General features: G+C 35.9%; 1 protein-coding gene across 10 annotated transcripts in view; it reads right to left on the bottom strand.

Annotated features, from left to right (window-relative positions):
- The window catches only part of magi2a (membrane associated guanylate kinase, WW and PDZ domain containing 2a), a 314,903-nt gene that overhangs the window by 268,407 nt on the left and 18,553 nt on the right, over positions 1–27,943 (bottom strand). For 9 of the 10 annotated variants that reach the window (XM_067392242.1, XM_067392240.1, XM_067392235.1 and 6 more), the window contains exon 1: positions 5,615–6,605. In XM_067392242.1, the coding sequence (XP_067248343.1) occupies positions 5,615–5,897 (283 nt within the window). In that variant the 5' untranslated portion in view covers positions 5,898–6,605. Of the gene's footprint in view, positions 1–5,614; positions 6,606–10,896; positions 10,953–27,943 lie in introns of those variants that run through there. The other variant, XM_067392232.1, reaches the window with a different exon arrangement.

The following is a 27,943-nucleotide window of genomic DNA, read 5'->3' on the forward strand; positions in this document are numbered from 1 at the left end:
ATATATATATATATATATATATTTAGAGAGAGAGAGAGAGAGAGAGAGAGAGAGAGAGCACTTGACATTAAAGGGATAGTTCACCCATTACCCCATGATTTATTCACTCTCAAAACATCCTAAGCATATATGACTTTTTTCTTTCAGACGAATACAAATGGAGTTATATTAAATAATGCCCTGGCTCTCCTAAGCTTTATAATGGCAGTAAATGAGGATGAGAATGAGATTTTGAAATCCACCCGCCAACACCCACCAACCCGCCAAATGGTGGATTTCAGCAGTGGTGTGTAACGCAATCACTCCTAAGACACTTGAGAGAGTTGTATTCAACCAACTGTCTACTTATCTCACACAGAACAACCTCCTTGACAACCACCAGTCTGGTTTCAAGAGTGGCCACTCAACTGAGACTGCCCTGCCCTGCCCTGCACGAGCATGTTCAAAATCATCAGTACTCATCTTGCTGGATCTGTCTGCTGCTTTTGACACGGTTAATCACCAGATCCCCCTGTCAACACTCATGTCGAAGGACATCTCGTGAACCGCACTCCAGTGGTTCGAGTCTTACCTCTCAGGTAGGTCCTTCAGGGTATCTTGGAGAGGTGAGGTGAGGTGTCCAAGTCACATCATCTTGCTACTGGGGTACCTCAGGGCTCTGTGCTTGGACCACTTCTCTTCTCCATCTACACGTCATCACTAGGATCTGTCATTCAGGATCAGGGTTTCTCCTATCACTGTTATGCTGATGACACACAACTCTACCTCTCATTCCAACCAGATGATCCGACGGTTGCTGGTCGCATTGCAGCCTGCCTGGATGAAGGACCACCATCTTCAACTCAACCTTGCAAAAACGGAACTGCTTGTGATCGGTGCAAACCCAACACTTCATCGCAACCTTTCAGTTCAACTTGGGTCGTCAACCATTACTCCTTCCAGGACAGCCTGGAACCTTGGAGTGGTGATGGATGATTGTTTAAGCTTCACAGATCATGTTGCGACAACGGCCCAGTCCTGCAGATTTGCCTTGTACAACATCAGGAAGATTAGACCCTTCCTATTTGAACATTCCACACAAATTCTTGTCCAAGCTCTTGTTCTATCCAGACTGGACTACTGTAATGCTCTCTTGGCTGGCCTTCCAGCATGCACTGTCAAGCCTCTACAACTGATCCAGAATGCTGCAGCAAGACTGGTCTTCAACGAACCGAAGAGAGTACACATCACTCCTCTCTTCATCCATCTGCATTAGCTGCCAATAGCTGCTCGCATCCAATTCAAGGCTCTGATGTTTGCCTACAGAATGACCGCTGGCTCTGCCCCACCATATCTTAACTCGCTACTTCAGACTTACGTGCCCTCCAGAAACTTGCGTTCTGCAGGTGAACGGCACCTTGTGGTGCCATCACATAGGGGCACAAAATCACTCTCACGGACCTTCTCTGGGTCTGTTCCTGGTTGGTGGAATGACCTACCACACTCTATCTGAGCAGCTGAGTCTTCAGCCATTTTCAAAAAAATGCTAAAGACGTATCTTTTTCGACAACACTTGACCCATTAGTAGTAGCACTTACCTTGATTTATATTCTTCTTCTATCTATTTGTTTATTTATTTTATTAAAAAATAAATAAAAATAAAAATCTTTTCTACGAACACTTTAGTTACATAACTATGACTTCACACAGCACTTACATACTGTTGTTTTCATGTTGATTTGATTGATTCTACTACTCTAATTTGTAAGTCGCTTTGGATAAAAGCGTCTGCTAAATGACTAAATGTAAATGTAAATGTACTATTTTAAAAAGGCATTCTGAAATAATAAACTAAGTGCAATGTAGTGTTGTAAAAAAAAAAGATCTATTTCTCAATACATATCGATACTGAAATATCTGAAACACTTCGAGTTGACACACAAACCTGCCTCCCCTCACTCACTCATTTAATTTGCTCCGGATGAATATTGTGGGTGTTACAGGGCTTGAATTTTGCGGGATTGCACATACTGTTCATAATGTTACTCATTCAGATTTTGTGCTCACACCCAAAGTGTGCACACTAAAGCTGCCTCTCAGTACTAAATTGAGTTCTTTTTCCCTGCTTACACTCAAATTCACACAAAATAATGCCGAAATGCTGGTCTTGGTGAGTATTCATGTAACCACAGTCAGTTATGTTTTAAGTGAACCTAAGCAGACAAGACAGAAAACCACTAGCAACAGTGGCTGATAAGCAAAATAGTTAATGTCAGGCCCTATGTATATATAGTTCAGCCATGAAAGTCCTTTACGCAATCTGCAAGCAATTGCATCATGAGCACATGGCACAAGCTGACTGGCCTCTGCTGATCCTGCAGCCTACAAGATTGCTTGCTCAACATTTAAATAGTCTGGTTCAGTGTTTGGCTACTCCTGCAGAGCACTATCAGAGTTCTTCTGAAACCCTCCACCTCCCCCAGCTCCACCTGCCAAATCTTTTTTTTATCTCTCTATTCATGCAGCAGCAGCAACATATCTTACATAGTATGCTCACAGCAGCATGTCTGTGTATCTATTAGCAGTAGCAAATCCATACCTGTTCTGCAGAAGCAGGCAGCAGCAGCGTAGCATATCTAGTCCACCAAGACCAACATTGTCATATTAAATGACATGATAAAACTTTTCTGAGAGTTGTCATCATGACTGAAATGTGTATATGTATATATGAACAATGAAAAACCCATGTCTTTCAACTACTAAATAAATGTTTGGATGTCAAATATTTTTTTAGGTTTTGTATGAAGTGTGCTTGTTTTTTTTCTTTTCTCTACAAATGATACAGCACATCCTTGACCCTCTGTAAAGCTGAACAAGCATTGCTCTGTTGAGGGCAAAGGGGGAGGGGACGGCAGGCGAATTAAAATGTGTGACTTGAAATTGATTGCTGTAACTGAAAGTGCTTCATATAAGTTATTGATCTCTTGATTTTGTTGTGCCTACAGCAAAATTCAAAGGTCATGGCAATGAAACAAGGTCAAATGTATCCTCTTTTTGAAATCTTTTTGAACTTTGATCTCAATGTTCAGAGATAATTGTCCAAGTCCAAAACCAAGATTTTGGTGACGTCAAAGGCAGTGGGCAGCTAATAAAATACAAGCATCTAATCATGTATTAAGGATGGGGGGGTCCACTGTGGAAGCTTGTTTCCACCTCAGCTTGAGTAAAAAATTTGATTCTGTAAGTCATAGTAATTAGAATTTTAATCTAATAATCTAAAAATATAATAACTATGACTTAGACTTAGTAACAATGCCTTAACATCTCATAATGAGAAACTTTCCCATAATAATAACTTAGTTTCTCGTTATTATGAGATGTTAAGTCATTATTATTAGAGAATTTCTCATTGTTATGAGATATTAAAGGGTTAGTTCTCCAAAAAATAAAAATTATGTCATTTATTACTCACCCTCATGCATAGCCAGCAATGACATTTCCTCTCTCAAGATCCATAAAGGTACTAAAAACTTATTTAAATCAGTTCATGTGAGTACAGTGGTTCAATATTAATATTATAAAGCGACGAGAATATTTTTTGTGCACCAAAAAAACTAAATAATGACTTATTAAGTGATGGCTGATTTTAAAACACTGAGCTTTACGAATCTTTTGTGTCGAATCATGATTCAGATGGCATGTCAAACTGCCAAACTGCTGAAATCATGTGACTTTGGCACTCCAAACCGCTGATTCGACAAAAAAAGATTTATAACGTCCGAATCTTCATGAAGCAGTGTTTTGAAATCACTATTAAAATTAGGATTTTTTGTTGTTGTTTTTTTTTTGCCACACCAAAAATATTCTCGTCACTTTATATTATTAATAATGAACCACTGTATTCACATGAAAATGATTTTAATAAGTTTTTAGTACACTAATGGATCTTGAGAGAGGAAAGTCATTGCTCCCTATGCAGGCCTCACTGAGCCATCGGATTTCAACAAAAATATCTTAATTTGTGTTCCGAAGATGAACGAAGGTCTTACGGGTGTGGAACAACATGAGGGTGAGTAATAAATGACATTATTTTCATTTTTGGGTGAACTAACCCTTTAAGTCATTGTTATGAAGAACGGAAACAGAAAACAGGCTACCATAGTCCACAGTATATTTCACAAAAAAAGTAAATGAAAAAAAGTCACATTTACTAAACATTCTGATTTCTAAAGATATTGTTTCTCATTATTTTTAGATAGTTAGTCATTATTATGGGAAATTTTCTGAATATAATGAGATTATTATGAGACATTAACTAATCATCATTTTGAGAAAGATTCTCATTATGAGAACTTTTCTGAAAATAATAAGATGTAAAATCATATTTATATTTAGAAAGTTTCTCATTATGAGATAATAAATATTATTATGAGAAAGGTTCTCATTATTATGACATACTAAGTCATTATTACTAAGAATTTTTTTTTGCTATTATGATGAATTATATAGAATCATATTTTACTCAAATGAGGCAGTAACTGGCTTCAGAAAAATTTCAGAAAAAGGTAATATTTACCAAATTCTACATTATTGCTCTTTCGTTCTGCTTTCTAACTTTACTACTATATATACTGGTTGAAAATCAAGTGATTAATCTTGATAATTCTTTATAGTATTTTTTGTTGTTACTGTTAAAAACTAATTTTAATATTAAGAATAACAAATACTATATTTCAGGAAGGCATCCCTTGGTGCATGGGATCGTCATATTTGAGGGTCCTTGAATCAAACATTTCTAAACCCCTGCTCTAGAAGACATTTCCTAAAGATGGGTTTTAAAATGCAAAATCCCCACGTCAAAGGAAAGGAATGCCACACACACCTCCTAAACCAGTAATCTTAAAGAAGCTAAAATGCTTACAATTATGGGTCTGTGACTAAACAGAAAGGATAAGGCACTTTATTTAACTAAACTGGCATCATTCATGACAGTGTGATTGTGAGGTTCAGATACAGGCCTTTTGGGAAAATAGTAATGTCATGATGTATTTCAGAACCGTGGCACACCCACAAAGACCAGATCACAGCCTGATAACACAAACTCAACTGAAGGATAACGGAAAGATAAACCTTCAGTGTCAACAAAAGAAAGCTCAATTTAGGTAAATTTAGCAAGAAGTTTACAAACATTAAATAAGATATGGTAGCCTATGCAGCGCGATGACGTTGTAAACGTGAAGATGACGTAACATCATAATCATAAGCGCTGGACACGCCCCCTTTCCAGAAACACCAACTCCGCTTCTATAGCAACAAACTAACAACTTTCACACGCGAGTCCGAGCAGTTGTGAGACTTTAACACTAGTACTTTCTTCTTATTTTATAATTGTATGCAAATTTATACATGCATAAGTTCATGCTCACAATACAAACAGGTGTAACCTTCATTGTTTCTGCCAAAATCGCATAGTTCCTACATTATTATTACAATAAAAGTGAGATAACGTCAATACTCTCTGCTGAAAACCTCAAACCAGCTTGTTTGCTTGTCTTAGCTTTATTTATTTATTTACTTATTGTAACAAAATTAGATAGTTATAGATAAGATAGAGAGATAGTGAAGTTAAACTTACCTTGTTTGACACACTTTAGTCGGACAGGGTCTTTGCAGTGCCTGACCACAGCCCACACATCCCTGATGGTCAGTCCGGCCACTGGAATATCATTCACTTCCAGAAGTAAATCATCCTGGTGCAGTTTGCCCCTGTCCGGTCTCACCTCTCCAATAACGGGGAACTGTCCATTCTCCGCGCCTCCCTGCAGCTTGAACCCAAGATCACCGCTCGGACCCCTGGACAACACTATCTCGTGAACTCTGTTAGTCCAGTGACTTTTCTTCTTCAGGCTTTTGGACATGTTTGGAGTTGTTAATGTGACAGGAGAGCAGCCATGAAAGTGCGTAATCCGTCCAGTCGGCTCACTAAAGTTGCACGATCAGTGTCTGTGGATGGGAAGAGTCTCCATATCAGCAGCAGATCCACAGCAGCCTCTTAAAACTGCTACACTCACTGTAACAGTGATGTCCGACTCATTCGCGAGTGAGCCGTTCATTCGAACCGGTTCTTTTTTTATGAATCGTCCGAACCAACTCGCGAAGCGTTTGTGAATCACTCGGCTATATGGTCAACTTTGGGAGTAAAATTGTAAGGTAAGTAACATGATAGAATCCTAACTTACGCAAATTTTGACACCGGTTAAGTAACGTAAACAAAAACACTGTAAATAAACATTATAATTTCATGAAAAACCTACAAAAATAGGCTAATAAGCTAATTAATGCGTGCTACATACCTAAGGGATCTAGAATTATTCGGCAAATTGTTTCTGAACAGTTTGTTGACACTTTCTACACTTCAAAATGCCACAACGAGTTTTCTGCAAACAATTTTAGGCGGCAAATCAAATGAATCAGTGAGTCTAGTCATTGAAACGAACCGTTCGCTCGAATCGATTCGCTTACATGAATCGGACTTCATAACGCTGCACTGTAACTGAGTCCAAATTGCTCGGGAAACTGAGCCGGATGTGATGTGTGGAGGAGGAGAGAAGAGACGCTTCCCGCTAGAGAAGAGAAGAGAAAAGAAAGGAAAAGAGGAGAGAAAGAAAGTAACGGAACTTTCATCATTTCGTCAGCCCGGAGCGATTTTTCCATTATAAACGACTGCTGTGCCGCCTCCTGGAGAAAATGCATAATGAAACTTAGTTTGGGAGAAAGTTATACAATTATTTTCTGCTGTATTCAGAAGATTCACAGTTTTTAGATAGGAGACACTTTAATATATCTCTGATAAGAAAGTGATTCACAAAGACAGTAGAAATATTAATGACAATATGAACCAAAGTTCCCTTACATATCTATTTATTGTAATAGCATATGCAGTGTTTTCAATTATATAATTAATGATTCTTTCATGTTATTATAATTGTTTATACTGTGCCATATAGAATCCTATAATTCTTTGTTGTTACTTTTATTATTCAGAATTGGATCATGCAAACCACCAAATCACATGTTGTAATTGCTTAGTTGACATAAAAATTAAAACTCTGTCCTCATATTCTCATATTATTTTCTTTCATGCATGGAATACAAAATTATATATTTAATAGAACGTTTAGCAGAAAATTTAGAATCACTTTGAAATATTGGTAATCCGACATATATTAAATTGTATGTCATTACACTGCATTGTTTCTTTATGTTGTTTTGCATGTTGTTTTTAACCTTTTTTATTCACTTTTTCTGTTACAGTCTTTTATGTTATTCTATTATACCTTTCTCAATACCAAATACGGCATATTATTTCTATAAAACAATATTTATTGAACAATATTTACGTTAACAACAGTATCCATTATTAAAAAAAACATAAACACAAGCAAACAATTCAGTCAAACTTACAAAAGTAGCACTCCAGAACCCGATTTAAACGGTTAGTTCACCCAAAAATGAAAATAATGTCATTTATTACTCACCCTCATGTCGTTCTACGCCCATAAGAAGTGACTCAGAAGCAGTGTTTTGAAATCGGCCCATCACTATATTGCTGAAAAGTCGCTATTTTTATTTATTTTTTTTTTATTTTTTTTTTTGGCGCACAAAAAGTAAAGTAGCCTACTTTTACGGATCTTGAGAGTTACAGTGACATTGCTGTCTATGCAGGTCTCACTGAGCCATCGGATTTCATCAAAGATGATATTTTTAAAATAATAAAATATTTTTAACCACTATCTACATTAGAGCCAGCGGCAAATGCACAAATGACTGGCTGAGATGAAGCTGTTCTCTGCGGGTACATAAGCACTGAATGGCCGCTGACGGCCTGTAGCTCGCATCTGCAAAAGCGTCAAAACAAATAGTAAAATAGGCGCAGTTTATATATGAGTCACATATTTGAGGTCTAAATAACTACATTCTCGCCTAAAAAACTGTTTAATCTACATTTAATTACATAACAACAGTAGTATTTATCAAAATATGGTATAATTCCTCGACCGCCATGACAGTCGCCACAAGAGGACGGTGAAGCGGTACCAGTGCTGATACTGGGAGAATATTGCACAGCTCTCAGCCAATCAGATTCGAGAACCAGAAAGAACTGTTGTATATATATATATATATATATATATATATATATATATATATATATATATATATATATATATATATATATATATATATATATATCATGACAGTAGATCTATTTTAATCTTGCGCATTGCAGACCAGATTAGTTACAGAGCAACACAGCAACATTTTATGATGAGGTTGAAACTGAGCCAAATGAGTTTTAAGTTATTATTTGTTTTGTTATAATCCATCATCACACAAAACACATGCTTTCAAGTCAGCGCTTTGTCTTCCAAGACAGTTCCCCTGAGTTGCTTTAGAAATATTATTATGGGATATTTAACTCCATGCTGGGAAAACTTCCTATTATTTGTTAAAGAGCCAAGACTGCTTATTTCACTGATATATGCACATACAACACTCTCTTCTTCTCAGACTTTATTTTATTAAATAATAGAATTTGTGTAAAAAAATTGAACCAAGAGAATGCTGGTGTACAAGTTTAAATGGTTCCTTTTTGCTGAGAGGAATACATTAGGATGGTGTTTAGATAACTTTAGGTAATGTTTAGGGGAAATAACAAGGGCTGTGACCTTTGCTCCCTGAGACAGAGGAGCAGCTCTCTGCATTCCACAGATGGGAGTATCTGAACGATGAGCGAGAGTGGGAGACAAACAGACAGCGAGCGGGAGAAGGCGAGAAAGAGGAGGGCGTTTTGACAAGGCAAGAAGAATTGTTTGGCAGGAGGTTTTTAACAAGTTTAGGAATTCCCTGAGCATGGCAAAGGGATATTGAGGAGTTGGTGCTTTTTAAATGGATGTTACGTCCAGTTCAGAGTTCAGCCACGAAAAAGACACATAAGCAGTTTAGTCGATCAAACGAGTAAGAGGCCAATCACACAGAACAGTGTTTTGTGTTTAAAAATGCAAGATGCAGGACAGTGAAATGAAAGTTGAAATAAAGGCTGAAATAAACAACATCATTTTTACCTCGATTTGCAGTCTGGAGGAATCGACGTTAGTTGTCCGAAACAGATTTTGGGCATTGGGTGAGGACATATTTCATAGAAAATTGCCTACTGTATAATGGGTACAAGCTCTGATCTTTTTAGCTTCAGATTCCATCTAGACGAAGGATATCAAACATACACATTGGATATTTTGAACATATTTTAGAATACATACTGTTTTCATTTGTCATGTCTCCTAGAACATGTTTCTGCATTAGTTTGTGTTCGGAAAGCCGTATGTGATCCTCAGTCGGTTAGTGTATGATGCTTTCTCTCCATTTATAAAGTGCATAATGCCTAGAGTTTTAAATCTGTGCAGATTTTAAAGTTGTATAGTTGTGTAAGACCCTGCGAAAGACGTGAGATATGTGAGTATAATGCAAAAAAAAAACATTCTGTAGGATGTTCCGAATATCAGTGCGGATCTGGTATTCACAATTATGAGTGTGATATTGCTTTTATATAACAATTCCATGAAGAATAAATTAGTTCACCCAAAAAGGAAAATTCTGTCATTAATTACTCATCCTCATGTCATTCCACACCCGTAAGACTTTTGTTCATCTTCGGAACGCAAATGAAGATGTTTTTGATGAAATCTGGGGGATTTCTGTCCCTCCAAAGACAGCTTACACAAATTTGACACTTCAAAAAGTTCATAAAGATTTCCAAATACTTGAACTGAATTGTTTAGTCCAAATTTTCTCACTTTTTATGATGAACAGATTTAATTTAGGCTTTTACTCACATATAGACATTGATCAGCGAACAAAAACAGAAGCTCAGCTGAACCTGAATGACACGCGAGAACAAAAAACGATCGTGTCTCTTACGAACATTTGGACTAAACCACTCAATTCTTATGGATTAGTTTTCCGATCTCTTTAGGAACTTTTTGAAGTGTCAAATTTGCAATTGTGTAGACTGTCTATGGAGGGAAAGAATGCTCTCAGATTTTCTCAGATTTGCATTCCGAAAATGAATGAAGGTCTTACGGGTTTGGAATGACATGAGGGTGAGTAATTAATGACAGAATTTTCTAACCCTTTAATTTTGAATATTAACTTAAGCTGCGCACACACTTAGCGATTGTAAGGCCGATTATGAATGTAAATTGATACTTATGAGTGATAGCGCTCAAACGCATCCAGTCAGAGCCAGTTGTGTTCAGTCTGCGATTACAGTCGGTGTTCGAATTCCATGTGTAAGTATATAAATCTGTCACCACTCAGTATTTGTGTTTGGTATTTGAATGAATGAGTGATTTTGAATGAATCAGTTGAGTGATTAATTCAATGACTTACTCATATTACACTTGTTGCCCCCTGCAGAAAGTCTACGTTCACAGTGTTAAGGGGCAGTCACACAATACTTTTCATTACAGTGACTTCCATTCATACACATTCAAATGCAGGAGACAGGAAACCTAAGCGAATACAAGTGAATTTAGCTACGTTCCAAAGTTCAAGTTTGGTGAACTCTTTTCTCAGAATTTGTATAACTTGAAGACGTGTGGCCAATAGAAGATTGATACTTCATGGCGTGATACTTCATAGCAATACAATGGAGTAGATTGGTTATGTTTACATTTTGGATGTAATATATGTTGAATTATTTTTATAAAAAAGCAGAGTGTGCTTTTTTTTCAGAGTGTGACATCATATAACAACCATTGGAGTGTTCATAGAAATTTCGCATGCTGAAAGTCTAGTGTGACCACGGCTCCGGTGTTCGAGATTGACAACCACAATAACATAATGCTGTGTTCCATTTACCTCAGAAGAGAGATGTTGGAGCTGGGAATGGTGTCACACCTGAGTTGACCACGTTCCTGTAAACAGGCAAGAAAACTAAGATGGATGCATCCAGGCAAACCTTTATTGTGCTTGCTCTTTCAGAATACAAACCCATAAAAAAGTGGTATTTTGCACAGATAATGCTGAAGTATCATGTCCACAAATAGAGGTTGGATAGTACTGACAAACAAAAGTGCAAACAAACAATATATTACTACTGTGTCGCTATATTGATGCGTTTCCCAGTCACAACTGCACCTTGAGGAGGCATTCCAGTTAGGAACTAGGAATTTCCCACTACAAATGGGATGTCCCATAAGTTACAGTAGTGGACCAAATACTGTCTGTATGCACAAGCAACATAAATCTCTAAACCTAAGTATGAGCAGTTTGCAGTTCTGTGCAGGTCAGAGCTTTGTACATGTACTCTCAACCTTCTGAAAAAGGTATGTTATTGTATGTTCCAAATCTGGTTCATGTTCACTCCCACACTCTCATGCTTTCACCCAACAGAAAAGTGCTCCCAGAAATGAGATGCTCCATCCCTGCTGGTACATCAGAGAGCAGGTGGCCTTCCTAAACAGGACAATCGAGTCAGAGATCCAAAAGCTGGAGGAAGCAATCTCTCGCTCCCACAATGCACTCCACCAGATGGGAGCACATTGGTCCTGACAGTGATGTCGCCGTGGGGACTGCAACATATTGCTAGGCAACATGATCTAATGATTATGACAGGCGTAATTTCCAGCCAATTTAAAGCCATCTAGGAATAAAGAGGCAGTGCATGATAGTTTTAACGGGACAGGGAAGGGACCCAGATAGGAGCTGTTAATGGCTGCTGCATGTCATTTGGGATGGCAATATTCATAGTAGACTGAAACAAGGACCTCAGTCGGTTGAGTACGTATTTATTAGTGGTTTTTGCAAAGGTAAATCTAGTTTACTACTCCACTGTAGTATATACCAAGTGTATATACCATTATATTTAAATTGGAGTAAAGGACAAAACCTGCAAGAGGTCAATTTGGTGCTTTTTAAATCAGAAAAACTATACATAAGGGATTTTTCTGTTGAATTTACATTGTTTTAAAAAACATATGAAAGAAGGCCCACAAATTTGGGACATTTTTATTGATGTGGCATGTGGATAAACTTCAAGGGAGTGTTTTTCTGACAAAATATAACCTGCATGATACTGTAAGTTACCTTCTAAACACTTTTAAGTGCTTTCAGATTTTAAGCTTTTAAGAGTGTCATTCCTCTCCTCTCTTCCTGTAAAGCACTCTATTTGAGTCCAAGGCTGGATTGTTGGAAAGAAAAATGGAGTAAGTTACTTACATGCATCTATCATGAATGTGACAGCTGCGACATGATGGACTCCAATCTAAATCACCTGTGATGGAGCATACTGTATGTGTCAAATAAGGCTACTGGAACAGAGCCACTGTCCTACTGTCACGGGGTTTCACAAGAGTTGGGGTTTTTCGGAAGTAGTCAAACAACAATTTTATATTAAAACTATTACAGTTTGCCGAAATATTCATTAACCAATTACAAATCAGATACGTTATCACAATATTAAAATGTATTATTCACACACCCTCATGGCATTCCAAATCTGTAGGTCAATGACAAATAAGACATTTTTAATAAAAAACTATAGTTTAAAAGTGCAAAGTTTTTAGCAATGTATCTTTGTATTCATGTTAAGTTCATATGGTTTTGAAAAATGTAAAATAAAAAAAAAAAACATAATAAAATAAAACCAAAAATGTAATTTTACTCTAAAATATTTGTAAAGCTAAACTATTTTTCCACAAATATCATGAATTATTCATTCATAAATATTATAAAGTTTTTGGGGAGTCACACCACATTTATTTATTTATTTTAAATAATGCCAAACTACTTAAAGGTGCAATATGTAAGAATTTTGCAGAAAAACATTCAAAAACCACTAGGCCTGTTTTATATTTTTTTTTTTCATTTGAGTACTTACAATATCCCAAATGTTTCCAATTATTTGTAAATCGTGAGAAAATTGCTATTTTAACCAAGGCTCCGGGACGTGTGAGGAGTCGCCTGTCAATTGCGTCATACTCGCGTTACCCTCGGTTTCCGTTTTTTTTTTTGTAGAAACCATGGAAACACCAAAGACGCTTTAATATATTACATGTTTTAATAGAGAAGGGAACAACTGTATGGTTACGTTTATAGACAGAAAACTAATTATTGATATATAGCTCAACATGTTTACTCTTATTGTTTAAATCAAATTTTCTTGATTTTTTGTGAGTACCATGATTTACCATGCTTCACTATTTTGTGAAGTAGCTAACATAGCATAATCAGATGCAGCTTTATTTTTACTAACAGTACAGAATTTTCTCAATCATACAATACGTTTTAAAATGAATTGCGTGCCATCCAGCATTTAATATGATATTCTAAAATCAATCTATCTTACTGCAGTGTGAAACCAGTGTCTCACAGCAGCCGCTGAGTAACATTATAACATCATTTTCAACACTCTCAAATGTATCTAACATGATAAACAGAGCTGCGTTACCTCACACTCATGACCAGAAAAGCGGAAGTGGCACCGGTGACTGCGGCATAATAAAAGTTCTGCTGCTCGTGAGGCGTGTGTTACGCAATCACTCCAGCGGCCTCGTTCAGCTCCCACAACACTCTGTCCTGTTCTGCGTCATACTACAGTAACATTAATAATCACATCCATGAACATTACTTCTTCCTGAGTCCTATCCCTGTTCTTTTCCACCAGCTGTGAGGTGAAGACCGCATGTCCCAAGATTCCATGCTCAAACTTGGCGTCATCAAGCTACGCCTTTGTTTTGAATAGGCCTCTAGACAGAAAATATTACATATTGCACCTTTTATAAGGTTTTCTTTTCAAGAATTTCTTTCTTTTAGTTAGGCTTTTTTCTTCATTACGATATCAGGACAGTTGTACCATCCTGACATCATTGAGTTTATGCCCTGCAAAAAAAAAAAAACTAATTTAATTCAGAAATTAAAAACTTCCTGGCTGCTCTTTTCCATATTTTAAAGTGCATGTGGAAAAGTCTCCTGAAGATTATTATGAAGAAATAAACTGAAAATTAGTTTGTTTTTGATGAAACCTTGCCATCCATGAAAACTCTCAGATTTTATTCATACATTTTGGTCTGTACCTCACACAAATTTATCATAAGTCTTCAGAAGACTTGAAATATATTATATTGTAATATATATAACTGCTTTTATGTAACTTTTTTATTATGACATTTATGGTACATTCTGTCACTTTTAAATGGAATGACATAAGTAAATGGTGGCAGAGTTTTTTTTATGGTGAACTAAGAGAGCTTTAAATATAATATGTATAAGTGCAACTTCTCAAAAGCATGCACAAAAGAATCACCTATCAATATGTGCAAGATTTAGTGCAGCCTGGTGCCTGCAAGGTTAAGAGAAAAACGACAATCTATGAAGCACTTCTAAAGTCATCATTGTCCTGCAATGCTAGATGTTAAAATGGTGCTTAATGCTCGGAATTCTCAGAATCTGTCTTGCCTTTACATGAAACGAACCCATAATATCACACACTCTTTGGACTGAGAGTGTTATGTAACCCTCCCACTTCAGATGCCGGCCTCCATTCTTTATGTAATGAGGCAGGCTGCAAAAGACACAGCTAAAACACATTAAAGCTCACTGACAGATGAAGAGTTTTAAGACAGAGACTGGCTCCTTTTTGCGGCGTTCACATGACGGAAAGCCTTGTCGTGGGCAATTTAGTCAAAGGCAACTGGTTATACAGTTGTTGCAGATGTGTCTCCAATCATCTGTGTGGATTCATCAGGAGTTTGATAGGTGATTCCATGGAAACCTCCTTGAAGTGTGAATTGTGATCAAGGAGGGCCAAAATAGTGGTTAGCATAGCTTTTTGGGTTCAGATGGTTTAGTTATGTTATCCACCAGCAGGTAAGATGCTACATTTTGCTAGCAAGTCAATGACATGAAGCTCATTTTTGTCTGGATTAATTAATTATGTAAAAATACACTCAAAATGCAGTTCAATGACTTGAATACATCTCTTCTATGATTAACACTTTTTTGGCACTCATATAATTAATTAAGTAAATTATTAACTATTTTTTATTTGAAAAGAACACCAAATTAAGCACTTTGGAATAATCTTTGAATTATTATTTATTCACACAAAAACATAAATATTATAAATATTTCATAACAATAAATCTTAACCTTCAAGACTGTTTGTTGAGGTTAATAAGTTTCTTAAAATATTAGATTACTTTTTATGACAAAGCAGGGTTAGGGTTAGTTTGGGCTGTAAAATGTCATATGGTCAAATTATATATAATAATTTCATTTTACCTTGCATTAATTTTACCTTGATAATTGATAGCTTTTATCTTGATAAATATTTAAAATAAGGAAAATATGTTAGGAATTAAATTAAAATATGTAAGGAAAGTATGTCTTTTTTGATGGTTACACCACATGACATGTTTTAAAGGGTTAGTTCACCCAAAAATGAAAATAATGTAATTTATTATTCGCCCTCATGTCGTTCCACACCTGTAAGGCATTAGTTGATCTTTGGAACACAAATTAAGATATTTTTGTTGAAATCCGATGGCTCAGTGAGGCCTGCATAGGGAGCAATGACACTTCCTCTCTCAAGATCCATAAAGGTACTAAAAACATATTTAAATCAGTTCATGTGAGTACAGTGGTTCAATATTAATATTATAAAGTGACGGGAATATTTTTGGTGCACCAAAAAACAAAACAAAATAATGACTTACATAGTGATGGCCGATTTCAAAACACTGCTTCAGGAAGCTTTGGAGCGTTATGAATCAGTGTGTTGAATCAGCGGTTCGGAGCACCAAAGTCACGTGATTTCAGCAGTTTGACACACGATCCGAATCATGATTCGACACGCTGATTCATAACGCCCTGAAGCTTCCTGAAGCAGTGTTTTGAAATCGGCCATCACTAAATAAGTCGTTATTTTGTTTTTTGTGGCGCACCAAATATATTCTTGTCGCTTTATAATATTAATATTGAACCACTGTACTCACATGAACTGATTTAAATATATTTTTAGTACATTAATGGATCTTGAGAGAGGAAATGTCATTGCTGGCTATGCAGGCCTCACGGAGCAATCGGATTTCAACCAAAATATCTTAATTTGTGTTCCGAAGATTAACAAAGCTCTTACGGGTGTGGAACGACATGAGGGTGAGTAATTAATGAAAGAATTTTCAATTTTGGGTGAACTAACCCTTTAAGGTCATTTAATTAAAACTTTTTTTTTTGAAAATCCAATGCAAGCATTTCTTATACATTTCTAAGAACCTGGCACATTTGCATTTTTTTTTTTTTTTTTAATTGTTCTTTTTATATCTCACACTCTTAGGCCTATTTGTCACTGACCCTAGTTGGCACGGCCTAGTTAGCCCTTGCATTCTAGATAGCATGGCCTAGTTAACCCATTTCAACAACAACAGCAAAAAACACAGATCTAAACTGTCTTTGGCATTCAAAGGAGAACAAAATTATCAAAACATAATGAAAGCAGACAGAACATGTCCAGGGTTTGGCTGGACAAAATCAACATGGAACTCTTTGAAAGGCTGACATGTATGAATTAGCCTATGTTGTGAAATCCTGCCAAAAACTTGACATAGGGTTATCGATAACTTGTCAAACCATGCTATTGGGTTGATTTCATCTACTCAGCTGTAATCACAGTCATTTTCTTTCTGTTTCACACCTACATGCCATGTGAGCCTCGCACAATTTGATAAATATTTTCCCTAGCCAATGAAATTAAATTATTCCTCATGACCCAGATACTAAATCATGTTTGTGTTTCTCTCTGTCCTGCCTTGAGCTCAGGATTTTGCAGAGAGGCTGGAGCTAGACTCATCAGTGCCCCCTGCTGGTCAATTTGGGAAAATGAGAGGTTAATATGAAGGGTTTATTTGGATAAGAGGTGGTGTGTGTTCCATTCTTATATGCAACATTTTGATTTCCGTCCATAATGGTGTTCCAAAGTTCAACATTTCTAAAAGCTTTAGCTCGTCTCGGCTCTTATTTTCATTTGCATAAGTTCAGTTTTTCCTAACATTCTGATGCTCTCATCGCTTGCTCTGCCCTGCTGTTAATCCCACAATCCTCTGAGCAATCCTGCCCCCTAGCTCCCATAGAGAATTAATTGAAAATGCCAGCTCATGCTCCACTCACTCTGCACCGACACATACTGCGAGAAAAAGAAAGTGGATTGGATGGGTAAGATAAAGAGTGTAATGAATCCAATCACTCACATTCATGGTCACCTTTTCCTGAATAACATCAGCACTCATAGTGCCAATCATTCCCCCATTTTCATGAAACAAAATGTGTTTAGAAAGTTTGTCAAGATGCAGTGAAGGGGGTGCTAGCGAGCACACTTTTGAAACTTGATATTACATATATAGGGTCTTGTACTAACTTTTGCATGAGAATGCAAAAATATTGGAATATAATTTTTCCTCCCATTTCATATTCTTTACCATCACCATGACCCTTTTAGACTCTTCGTAGATTCCTGTAACCAGTTTGTTATGATGAATATGGTGTTGAAAGTGGTATGGACAGAAATTCCCTACAGGTCTCATTACATTACTCTTCCATCTGAGAGTACTTTCATGTTCTTTAATGTGGACGGACATTGCTAAAATTCCAATATTCTCATTCATGTCAATCAGTATAAGAACATGAGGTAACAGAGCATATTTGATGACTTATTTGAAGCAACCTACATGGAGATGAAATGTTGCTAGTAAAATGAAATGAATTGCTATTTCTGTCTGGATATTACTCCATTAAGAACAAATATGACCAAATGACAAATCACTCTTAGCTTAATTCCTATTATTACAGATCAGATATGGCTTCTCCTGAGCGTGCATATTTTTCCTCATTAGCTCTGAATCAAATCCACAGAGATTTCTCAGAATGCCAAATCTGTTTAAAATATCAGCTGAATATTTTTTCTAAGATCTCTCTTTTAAAAAAGGGCAGACCACAGAGGAGCTTAAAATGCCCTTTTCTACAAAGTTCACTTTTTTAAAGTTTCTTTTAAAACTTAAAGGAATGTTCTGAAGTTAATCTCTATCAGAAGCATCTGTCGATTACAGAAAAGACTCTGTCCACCATCTTAGATAAAACTTTTCACTGAACATTTTAAAGAATTCTGGGATTGTTTCATCAATAAAGGATACATGTGCTGCAGTGCTGCCTCAGAATTTGTCTGAAACATAGAAACCTTTTAATGGGGACATAATGCTCTAATTACAAGATGTAATATAAAGCCCTATTCGGACGGGATTAGTTTTACATGGGGAGGTGGGGGTATAGTAATTATTACCAGAGCTTCTCAGTTATTTTAGTCCCGTCCGAATGTGCCATCTCGGGAATTATTCTACGGACAATGTCAGTAAATATTACGGCGACTTTTACCTTCTGTAAAAAGGTCCAGAAAAATTACCTCAGGTAATACTAATCCCGTTCGAATAGACCAGCTGTAAATATGTACTGTAAAATTCCGTCATTTCCTGTTTAAAAGTAGTTTTCTGCGCATTTTTCAAGCATGGAAGCACTTGAAGAAACATTCATTTGTGTTGTAGGTGGTGGGACAAGTCAGTGTCAATCCTCAAGTATTTTCATTCAGGGCAAAAAGAAGATCGAAGCATTTGTCAGAGGCACAAAACTATGTGCATATACCATCGTAATACACTCAGAATTTAATTAATAAATCGTTTGACCGGACGTAACTGTTATATAGTTTATATATTTAGATTATATGTGTTTGCACACATGGTATCAGGAAGCAACGTATGCCCGCATGATGACAGGGAGGTGACGGCGGTGCGTAAATCGAGTTACCCCTCCCACTTCTGCTAGTTTTACTGAGATGTCTTGTCCCGTGCGAATTGGCCAATTAATATTACAGACGTCCTGAGGTAAAATTACTTTTCTCCACATCCTCGTCCGAATAGGGCTTAAAGGTGCTAAAGAGGATGTTTTATTTTATACATTTTTGCAATATTACTTGAAACTGTCTTTACTAACTGATAAAAGACTATTTATTAGGTGCACTGAAAGTAATAATATTAATATACATCATCTGTGCACGAGGTAGGGCCTTAAAAACATCAGCCAATCGTTTACGTGATCATTGCGTAAACGATTGGCTCTCTGGCTTTTCGATCACTGCCGTGACGTTCCTTGTGAGAGACGTGCGCGGCTGCGCGCTCCAGTAACTTTCCACACTCCACAGGCACCGCATGCGATGTTTTTGTCAGGAGACAGGAGTAACAACTGCAGATTATGAGTTACCTGCGGTGAGTCCGACATAATGAATCCAAAAAACACGACACAGTGAATGCCGGTGGTAAACACTCGTGTTCCAATACTCGTGCACAAATTTTGGGAGGCGTTCCTTTGAAATTAGCTGTGAAGGAGTGGGGCTGTTCTTACGCATGCGCTCATTTCAAAAACTCACTAACAGTCTTTGGATTCTCAGTCGACGAAAAAATCCTCTCTATCACCTTTAAGTCTCTGGTGTCCTCAGAATATGTCTGTGAAGTTTCAGCTCAAAATACCCCACATATTATTTATTATAGCTTGTTAAATTTGCCCTTTTTGGGCGTGACCAAAAACATGGCGTTTTTGTGTGTGTCCCTTTAAATGCAAATGAGCTGCTGCTCCCGGCCTGCTTTCCAGAGGAGGGTGGAGCTTTAACAGGTCACACTTAATTTACTCAACAACAACAACAACAAAGCAGGATAATCTCACGCAGCCAAAATGAGGATTGTCAGTAACGGTGTTCAGCCTTACATTGTTCAAACTGGAGTCGGACACTGATGGAGAGACTCAGGAAGAAGTTACAACTTTTAGAATGAAACTGGATGTTTCTGAACGGTTACTGGATACATTTATGTAGTTACTGTGGAGTTGATTCAACTCGTCGTCTAGCATAAAATGCGTAAAATGACAGCATGGTAACAACACTCTACTACAACAACTCTTCCTCTTCTCTAAAGCAGCCCAACATGGCCTCACCTCCTTTGTTGTATGTTCCCGGAGGCAGGGTTTATGTAAATTTTAATGTTAGTGATGTCACAAACCCGGGAAGAAGCTTGTTGTAGTCCCTACCAGCCGTTTGTTGTAGTCCTTAAAAAGCGATTTTTGTAAAAGAAAATATCTCCCTTTGCATTGAACTTTGAGTGTCGTAACTTTGCAGTCGTTGTTTATGCTCTAACAGCAACATTACACACTAACTACAGTTAAAAACGTGAAATCATAATCAAGGACCCTTTCAAAGACAGCATAATCTATGGAGCCCTTAAAGGGACATGGTGAAGGAAAAAAAATGAGATTGACAACACTATTGCTTTCTCTCGCAAATGTTTTGCGTTCCCCCAAGAAACTTTGGGTTCACTTTTTTGGGTTTCTTGGCAGAATGCAAAAGGTTTTGTGAGTGTTTCAGCCGTTTCCTAATTAGTACCCTTTGTTTTCTTTCCCTTGTATCTTGAGTAAGTTGTCCAGTATTGTTTGTACGGTTCTTGCGCTGCCTGCCTTCTTCTGAGTTTCATTGTGTGGATTATTCAATAAAGACTTTTGAACCTGTACCTGCACTTCATTGTGTGTTTTAAACTACCGTTCATGACACCAAGACAACACTTCTCATTTTGATTTAGTTTAACTTCATGATGTACTAATATCTAAATCGAAAACTGACATGAAAATAAATAAATATATAGTTATAGTAAAAAAAATACATGACAAAACCACTCAACAAAATTACTAAAACTTTATCTAAAATGAAAATATAAAAATAAAAACCAATTCAAAATATTAATAAAAACTATAATAGTATCTCAACGATGTTAAAATAACACAGGTAAATGATGGCAGAATTTGTGGATGTACTGTTCAAACCAAAACAATATTTATGACTATGCTGGCTTTGTGCTGTTATACTGTACAAAAAGAGACATTCAAGATACAGTATATCATAAAAAGCTGTCATCACTGCGCAAGCGCTTGAGTATTGTATTTAATCCTCAAGGTGAGGTCTGTGCTGCCTATGTGAATGGAGGACCTTGAGATATTTATCATTGTGTGATGGATGTATGAGAGGGAGAGAAGGGACACCGGCTTGTTTACATTGAAGAGCAGGAGGAAGGTGTCTTTCAGTGTCCTGAGGTATGCCGCCACTCACCACACTGCCTTTATCAAAGCTGAAGGTCACACTGACCATTTCATCTACACAAACTGAAATGTCAAGATATAAGATGCACGGGGCAGTAAGGGCAAGTGAGACAAAGAGACTTCCACTTTTATTCTCCAGCAAAGCATTAGTGTCCATCCAAAGTTGTGAATCACAAAATTGGAAAATTGCATAAAGCATTTGCGAATAAATTTGGCGCAAAATATCTGTAATAAAAAATGGAAGATGTTGGAATCGGAGAAGTTCTTTTTTCCTCCATCATAAATGACTTGCGTCAGAGCTCACAGATGAAATGCAATAAACGCTGTCATGTTATCTTGCTTTCTGGTGTTTGTGAACGCAGTCATGTGAGACGCTTCTGGGAGGTCATTATACTAAATCATTCTGATGACAGACTTTTGCAAAGGCATTTCAGAATAACTAAAAAAAAAACAATTGAGATGCTGTGCAATGAAGTTGGTTATCCAGTTGCTGCATTCACACCATGTTGTAATTACCATAAATAAAGTTGCGTATATTTTCGAATCGGTATCGTGGTACTTTGATTTCATACACTGATTGGTCTGCAAAGCAGTACCGCTTCAAGTTAAACACACCTTAAATCTGGAGTGGTCAGGTGGTAGAGGCCATGTGGTACAAGTCGTAGCTCTCAGAAATTTACGAGTTTACACGTTGTAATAAGTTCTACAAGCATGTTAAGGATTTTTACAGTTCAGAATTGTTATAGTAATTACGACATGGCACAACGCACCTAATCACATCCACTGTCGAGGCAAAGTCACGCAAGTTTTTCATTGTGCATTTATTCTGTAAATGTGTTTCCATCATAGTTTATGTGCATGTTTTCTTATCGGATTAAAAAAAAATAAAAAATAAAAAATCTGACTCATTTGAGATTTTTATGCACTTTTTTTTTTTCATCCAGCATTTTTTTAATGCGATATCCCAAAATTCGCTAAAAAATACTTGGATGGAAACATGGCTACTGACTGTAAGCTTCAAAATTTTTTGGAAACTGATTTCAGTATTATTTGTAGAATTTATTTATTTTGAATGAGCTTTTATTTTTATATGATCAGTTTTTATTTTAATTTTAAGTTTCAGTAATTTTGATATGTGCTTTAATCATTTTTAATAGTTTATTTTATTTATTTAGTTTTACTTCTATTTAGCTTTATTTATTTTTTTGTACTTAAACATTTTATTTCAATTAGTTGCCAAGGAAACATTTAAAATTTTCTTCAAGGTTTTCAAGTTTAAGTTTTTCATCTACTATTTATATTTTATTTTATTTTATTTCTATTAATGCCCCAGTATGCATTGCAAAAATGTAAGTCTACAAAATAACAAATTTACACAGTAAAATACCGTTTTTCACTGAAACATTAATATACCATAAAAACAATGCATTCTTGGTCATATTTATCCATAAAACAAAAAAAAAAAAAAAAACCCTATAGGCTACTTTCTCGAAAACAACAAATAATATTACCCCAATGCATTGTAATATACACACGTAATATACTGTAAAAACAATGCATTCTGGGTAATATTTGTTGCCCCAGTATAAATTGCAAAAATGTAAGTCTACAAAATAACAAATTTACACAGTAAAATACCGTTTTTCACTGAAACATTAATATACCATAAAAACAATGCATTCTTGGTCATATTTGTCAATAAAAAATAAAAAAAAAAAGCCTATAGGCTACTTTCTCGAAAACAACAAATAATATTACCCCAATGCATTGTAATATACAGACGTAATATACTGTAAAAACAATGCATTCTGGGTAATATTTGTTGTTTTCGAAAAAGTGTCCTATAGGTTATCTACGATTTATATTTTATTTTATTTCAAATTTATTTCACTTAATGTCCTAGTATGCATTGCAAAAATCTAAGTCTACAGAAAAGTTGATATACTATAAATTCTGAAGTATTGATTTTAGGCAGTAGAGTGTCTCAAATAAGTAACTTTTTGATGTTTCTTACTTAACGCCTTGCAATTTAGCAGCCTATGTAGGGAGTAGACAATAAGATGGCTCTTTAGGTTTTGGAACTGAGCTTACAAGAAGATATCTGATTGTTGTAAAGAAGAAAGAGGAAACGAAAAAGATGGGTACACCACGGGTACACCATGCAACCATCATACTTCAGTCATGCATCCTATGTGAGAGTCAGTCAAACAACAGAATAAACCACTATAATGATAATAATGATCACACTCACACTGTTAGAGCATCCATTATGAAAGAGAAAAAGAGTATGAATTTATTTCCTGTACACGCATGAACCGCTCACATGGTCGTGAAGGATGACAGATTTGTCTTCCCTTGAGAGTCAAGGCCCTGTGTGTGGAGATAAAGACAACTAATTAATTATTGAGAGAGCAATTAAAAAGAAAGTGTGAGAAACAAAGTTGCAGGATGAACCGAAGGACATTATAAATCTATAAATAACTATTAAAAATGCGACAAAAATAAACTTTTGCTCACTATTTACTCACTCTCAAGTCATTCAAAATCTTTATGACTTTCTTTCTTCAGAGGAACACAAAGAGATGTTTTGAAGAATGTTCATGCTGCTCTTACCGTAGAAGCATAGATCAAGTAAAACTACTGTAACTAAAAAACCTCCAACATAGCTCTTAAATCTCATTTGTCAAAATTAGCAGGTGTAATGCACAAGGTATTGTTACAGATCCTCATGTTTCTGTTTTCCCCGTGACCTAGTTTCCCCATTCTGTTCATTAGGTCATTTGCTGCACCTGTGTCTAATCATCCCATCACCTTGTTAAGTTCCCTTTGTTTGATACTTGTATTTAAGCCCTGTGTTCACCCTCATTCCTCGTCCGTTCTCGTCTGTGTAAGGTTGTGTATATTCTAAGTGTTATCATTAAAGCTTGTATTCCTCAACGCCCCTTCGTTTACCCTGGTGTTTGCTACCAACTGTGACCGGTATGATGTCAATGATTCAAATTAATAATATAATATGAATATGAATTATTAATTTGAAAATATGGTTAGGTTTTTGGAGTCGCACCATTGTACAACTAACCATACACTCTAAAAAATAACAAATTTACACACGGTTTTCCATTGAAACAGTAATATACCATAAAACAATGCATTCTGGGTAATATTTGTCGATTTAAGAAAAGAGGCCAAGGCTACTTTCTCAAACTACAAATAAGATGACCCAGAATGCATTGTAATATACAGAATAATATACTGTAAAAAAAAACAAAGGCAAAAAAAACAATGCATTCTAGGTAATATTTGTTGTTTTTGAGAAAGTAGCCTATAGGTTACTGTCTCGAAAATGAAAAATAATATTACTTAATGCATTGTATTCATGGTATATTACTGTTTCAATGGAAAGCGGTATTTTACTGTGTAAATTTGTTTAATTTTTTTTGTCATAAAAGTCAAATTAATTGCCATTTTACAAGACTTATTGAACTTGACACACAGTCATAAGGGTCTGCAGGATTTTTTACTGTGATCTTTTTTTTTGTATTTTGGTTAGACCACATGACTTTATTGGTCGCACATTGATTTGATGTTAATATTGATGATAGTGAAGCTCTTTTCTCTTACGGAAGAGGATTAGGGCCAAGAAATAATAATAAAAAAAAAAAACATATCGAGATTAAAGTTGTAAAATTTCGAGAAAAAAGTCTAAATAAAATGTTGACAATAAACTCATTAAATTACGAGAAAAAACTCGTTAAATTTCAAGAAAGAAGTCGAGATAAAATGTTGAGAATAAACTCATTAAATTTCGAGAAAAAAGTCAAGATAAAATGTTGAGAATAAACTGAGAAAAAAGTTGTTAAATTACGAGAAAAAAGTCGTCAAATTATGAGAACAAACTCGTAATTTACCGAATTTGTTCTCGTAATTTAACAACTTTTTTCTCATAATCTAATGTTTATTCTCAACATTTTATCTCGACTTTTTTCCTCAAAATTTAACATTTTTCTCAATTTAACGAATTTGTTCTCGTATTCTAACGACTTTTTTCTCGTAATTTAATGAGTTTATTCTCATAATTTAATGAGTTTATTCTCAACATTTTATCTCGACTTTTTTATTGAAATTTAACGAGTTTTTTTTTCCTCGTAATTTAATGACTTCATTCTCAACTATTTATCACGACTTTTTTCTCGTAATTTAATGATTTTTTTCTCGTAATTTATTGTCAACATTTTATTTCGACTTTTTTCTTGAAATTTAACGAGATTAATCTTGAGATGGTTTTATTTTTTTATTATTGCTTGGCCCTAATCCTCTTCCGTACTTTTTTATGCTTATGAGGGTGAGTAAATGATTAATTTCATTTTAATGAGAATTTTTTTTTTTATTGTGATATCAGGACAGTTGTATCACCCTGATGTTATTTTTATTTTTTACGTAATTCCCCTCAAAAATATCAAAATGAATTTTAATACATAATTTAAAAAACTATAAAAATAGCATAGTTTATTGAGCGTCACATCATTGACCCACTTTCAAGCTAGATTTTCAGTGAATAGTGGTACTTTTATTGTGTTTTTGACCTTTTAAGAGCTTGACCACCCCAGTCCCCATTCACTTTCATTATATCGAAACGAGCAGCATGCACATTCTGTGAAACATCTCTGTTTGTGTTCAGAAGAATATCTTACAAGTTTAAAGGAAATTAAATGACAGAATTTAAGACTATTCCTTTAATATGACACTTACAATAATGATGCGATTTAAGGACAACAGATTCTTTATGCTTTGAAATCGGAAAACAAATGACATTTTTTTCATGTCACGGCAGCATTTGTCAGGCAGAGACAGATTAATTCAAAATCTGTCTTTCAAGGTTAGTCTGCATGTGACAGGCTAATTCCTTCTGTCTCACTGAGAGTTGTAATGTATGGCTTCAAAGAAGGCATTTATCTTCACTACCATGCCTCATATTTACCAAGGCTGTCTTTTCAAAGTGAACTCATCTGATGGCTTCTGTGATTGGAAGCCATCCTCCTTGCTCTCTGTCACTGTTTAGTCCTCATTCTCACCCCCTCTTACTCTTTTCAGAATGATGTCTGAATTAATGCAAAAACTCTCATTATCTACTCCGGAGGTTGCCGTTTCACTCTGATATAACTGTTCGGTCTTAGACAATGGTGAACATCTCATTTGTCATGTTTGGAATATTCACAGCCTTTTTAAAAACTAATCTCAGCACGTGGCATGTTTGAAGAGAGTGCGTGAAACAGACTGGAGGGGGTTGATAGTCCTTTTCAAGATGTTTTGAGAGTAATAAGGGAGCTGGATGTAACATTTGTCATGTTCCTCATGTAGACTGACTAGCAAACAGTCTAGGGAGGAGGGAGAAGTGGAATAATGTGGCTAATGAAGGCAAAAAGTAGCTCTGTTACAAAACCAGTGAGACGTTTGCTGTCAACAGCCTATACAGCCCGAAGGCAGTGTCCTAACCAAAATGAGACCTCATAAAAACAAAAACAAAACAACGACAATAACAAAAAAATGTATGTGTCAAGCAACTCTGGTGGCATAATTCGCATGAGTCATAAAAAAAAATTGCACTCTTCTGGTGTTTAACACTAACAGTTGATTCAAATAGAGTCTGACATTAGCATGTTGCTAAGCTAACAACTCAATGCTAAGCAGACACAAATCTGAGGTAATAGTGCTGAGAAATTGCATTTTAATTAAATTACATTTGCAGATACTTTCAGTACTGAATGAAATGGGTCACCGTGATTTTGCCAAGTAAGACATGTTCCTGGATCAACATATTTTGTTGATCCTGGAACAACATTCCTGTCCGAAAAGGTAGTCTTAACCCTATTCCTACCCCTAAACCTAATCCTACCCATAACTTCTCCATAAAATCAAAGGGGAGAAAAATAGGTGAATAACATTGATGTAGAAGCACCTAACCCTGGTTGCAAGCCTAAACTTCACATAAATAGTAAACTTGTCCCTCAAATCTGATTGGTTGATTGGAATGTTGTTCCAGGATCAACAAAGATGTTGATCCAGGAACATGTCTTACTTGGTGAAATCACATTCACCGAATGAAATATAAGCACATTAACTGTAAGTTACCTTACAGAGACAAATTATACATTGTTTAAGATTGCATTATATATAATTTTACTTTAAAAAATACTATAAAATGTATGGTTTTTGGAGACAAAAACTATGAATTGTTGTATTATTTACTTTATTAAACGGATAGTTCCATCCCTTGATTCTGATTGGTTGAGCCAAGTACAAAGCCGTTGTAAAATTCCCAAAAACATACAGCTGAACGCATTACATAACTATCACTGCATCACTGAATGTTGCGTCTGTCTTAGCAACCACTAATAGCAACGTAAACATATGTTTGTTCTCTATTGACTTTGTTAATTTAAGCTTATTGAATTATGCGGTAGAAGACTATTAAAAGAGAGATCGAGTGACCGAATGTATTACCTGCATTCAGATTTAGCATTTTCCTTCAGGTCAGTCCCATGTAAAATCTGTTCGAATGTCTTGTCCTTTTAACATTTAATGGGTTTTACTGTGCGTTGCTGACACTGACTGACAGCGCTAGTCAAAGCATTTGTCAGTTGCGTCTTGTTCCATACTCACAGCAAGTTTCAATATAAAAGTCTTTGCGATTGAGTGACTCGCTCATAAAGACAATCTTTGCCGCCAT

Source organism: Chanodichthys erythropterus, chromosome 8, assembly GCF_024489055.1.
Source record: "Chanodichthys erythropterus isolate Z2021 chromosome 8, ASM2448905v1, whole genome shotgun sequence".
Taxonomy (NCBI): Eukaryota; Metazoa; Chordata; class Actinopteri; order Cypriniformes; family Xenocyprididae; genus Chanodichthys; species Chanodichthys erythropterus.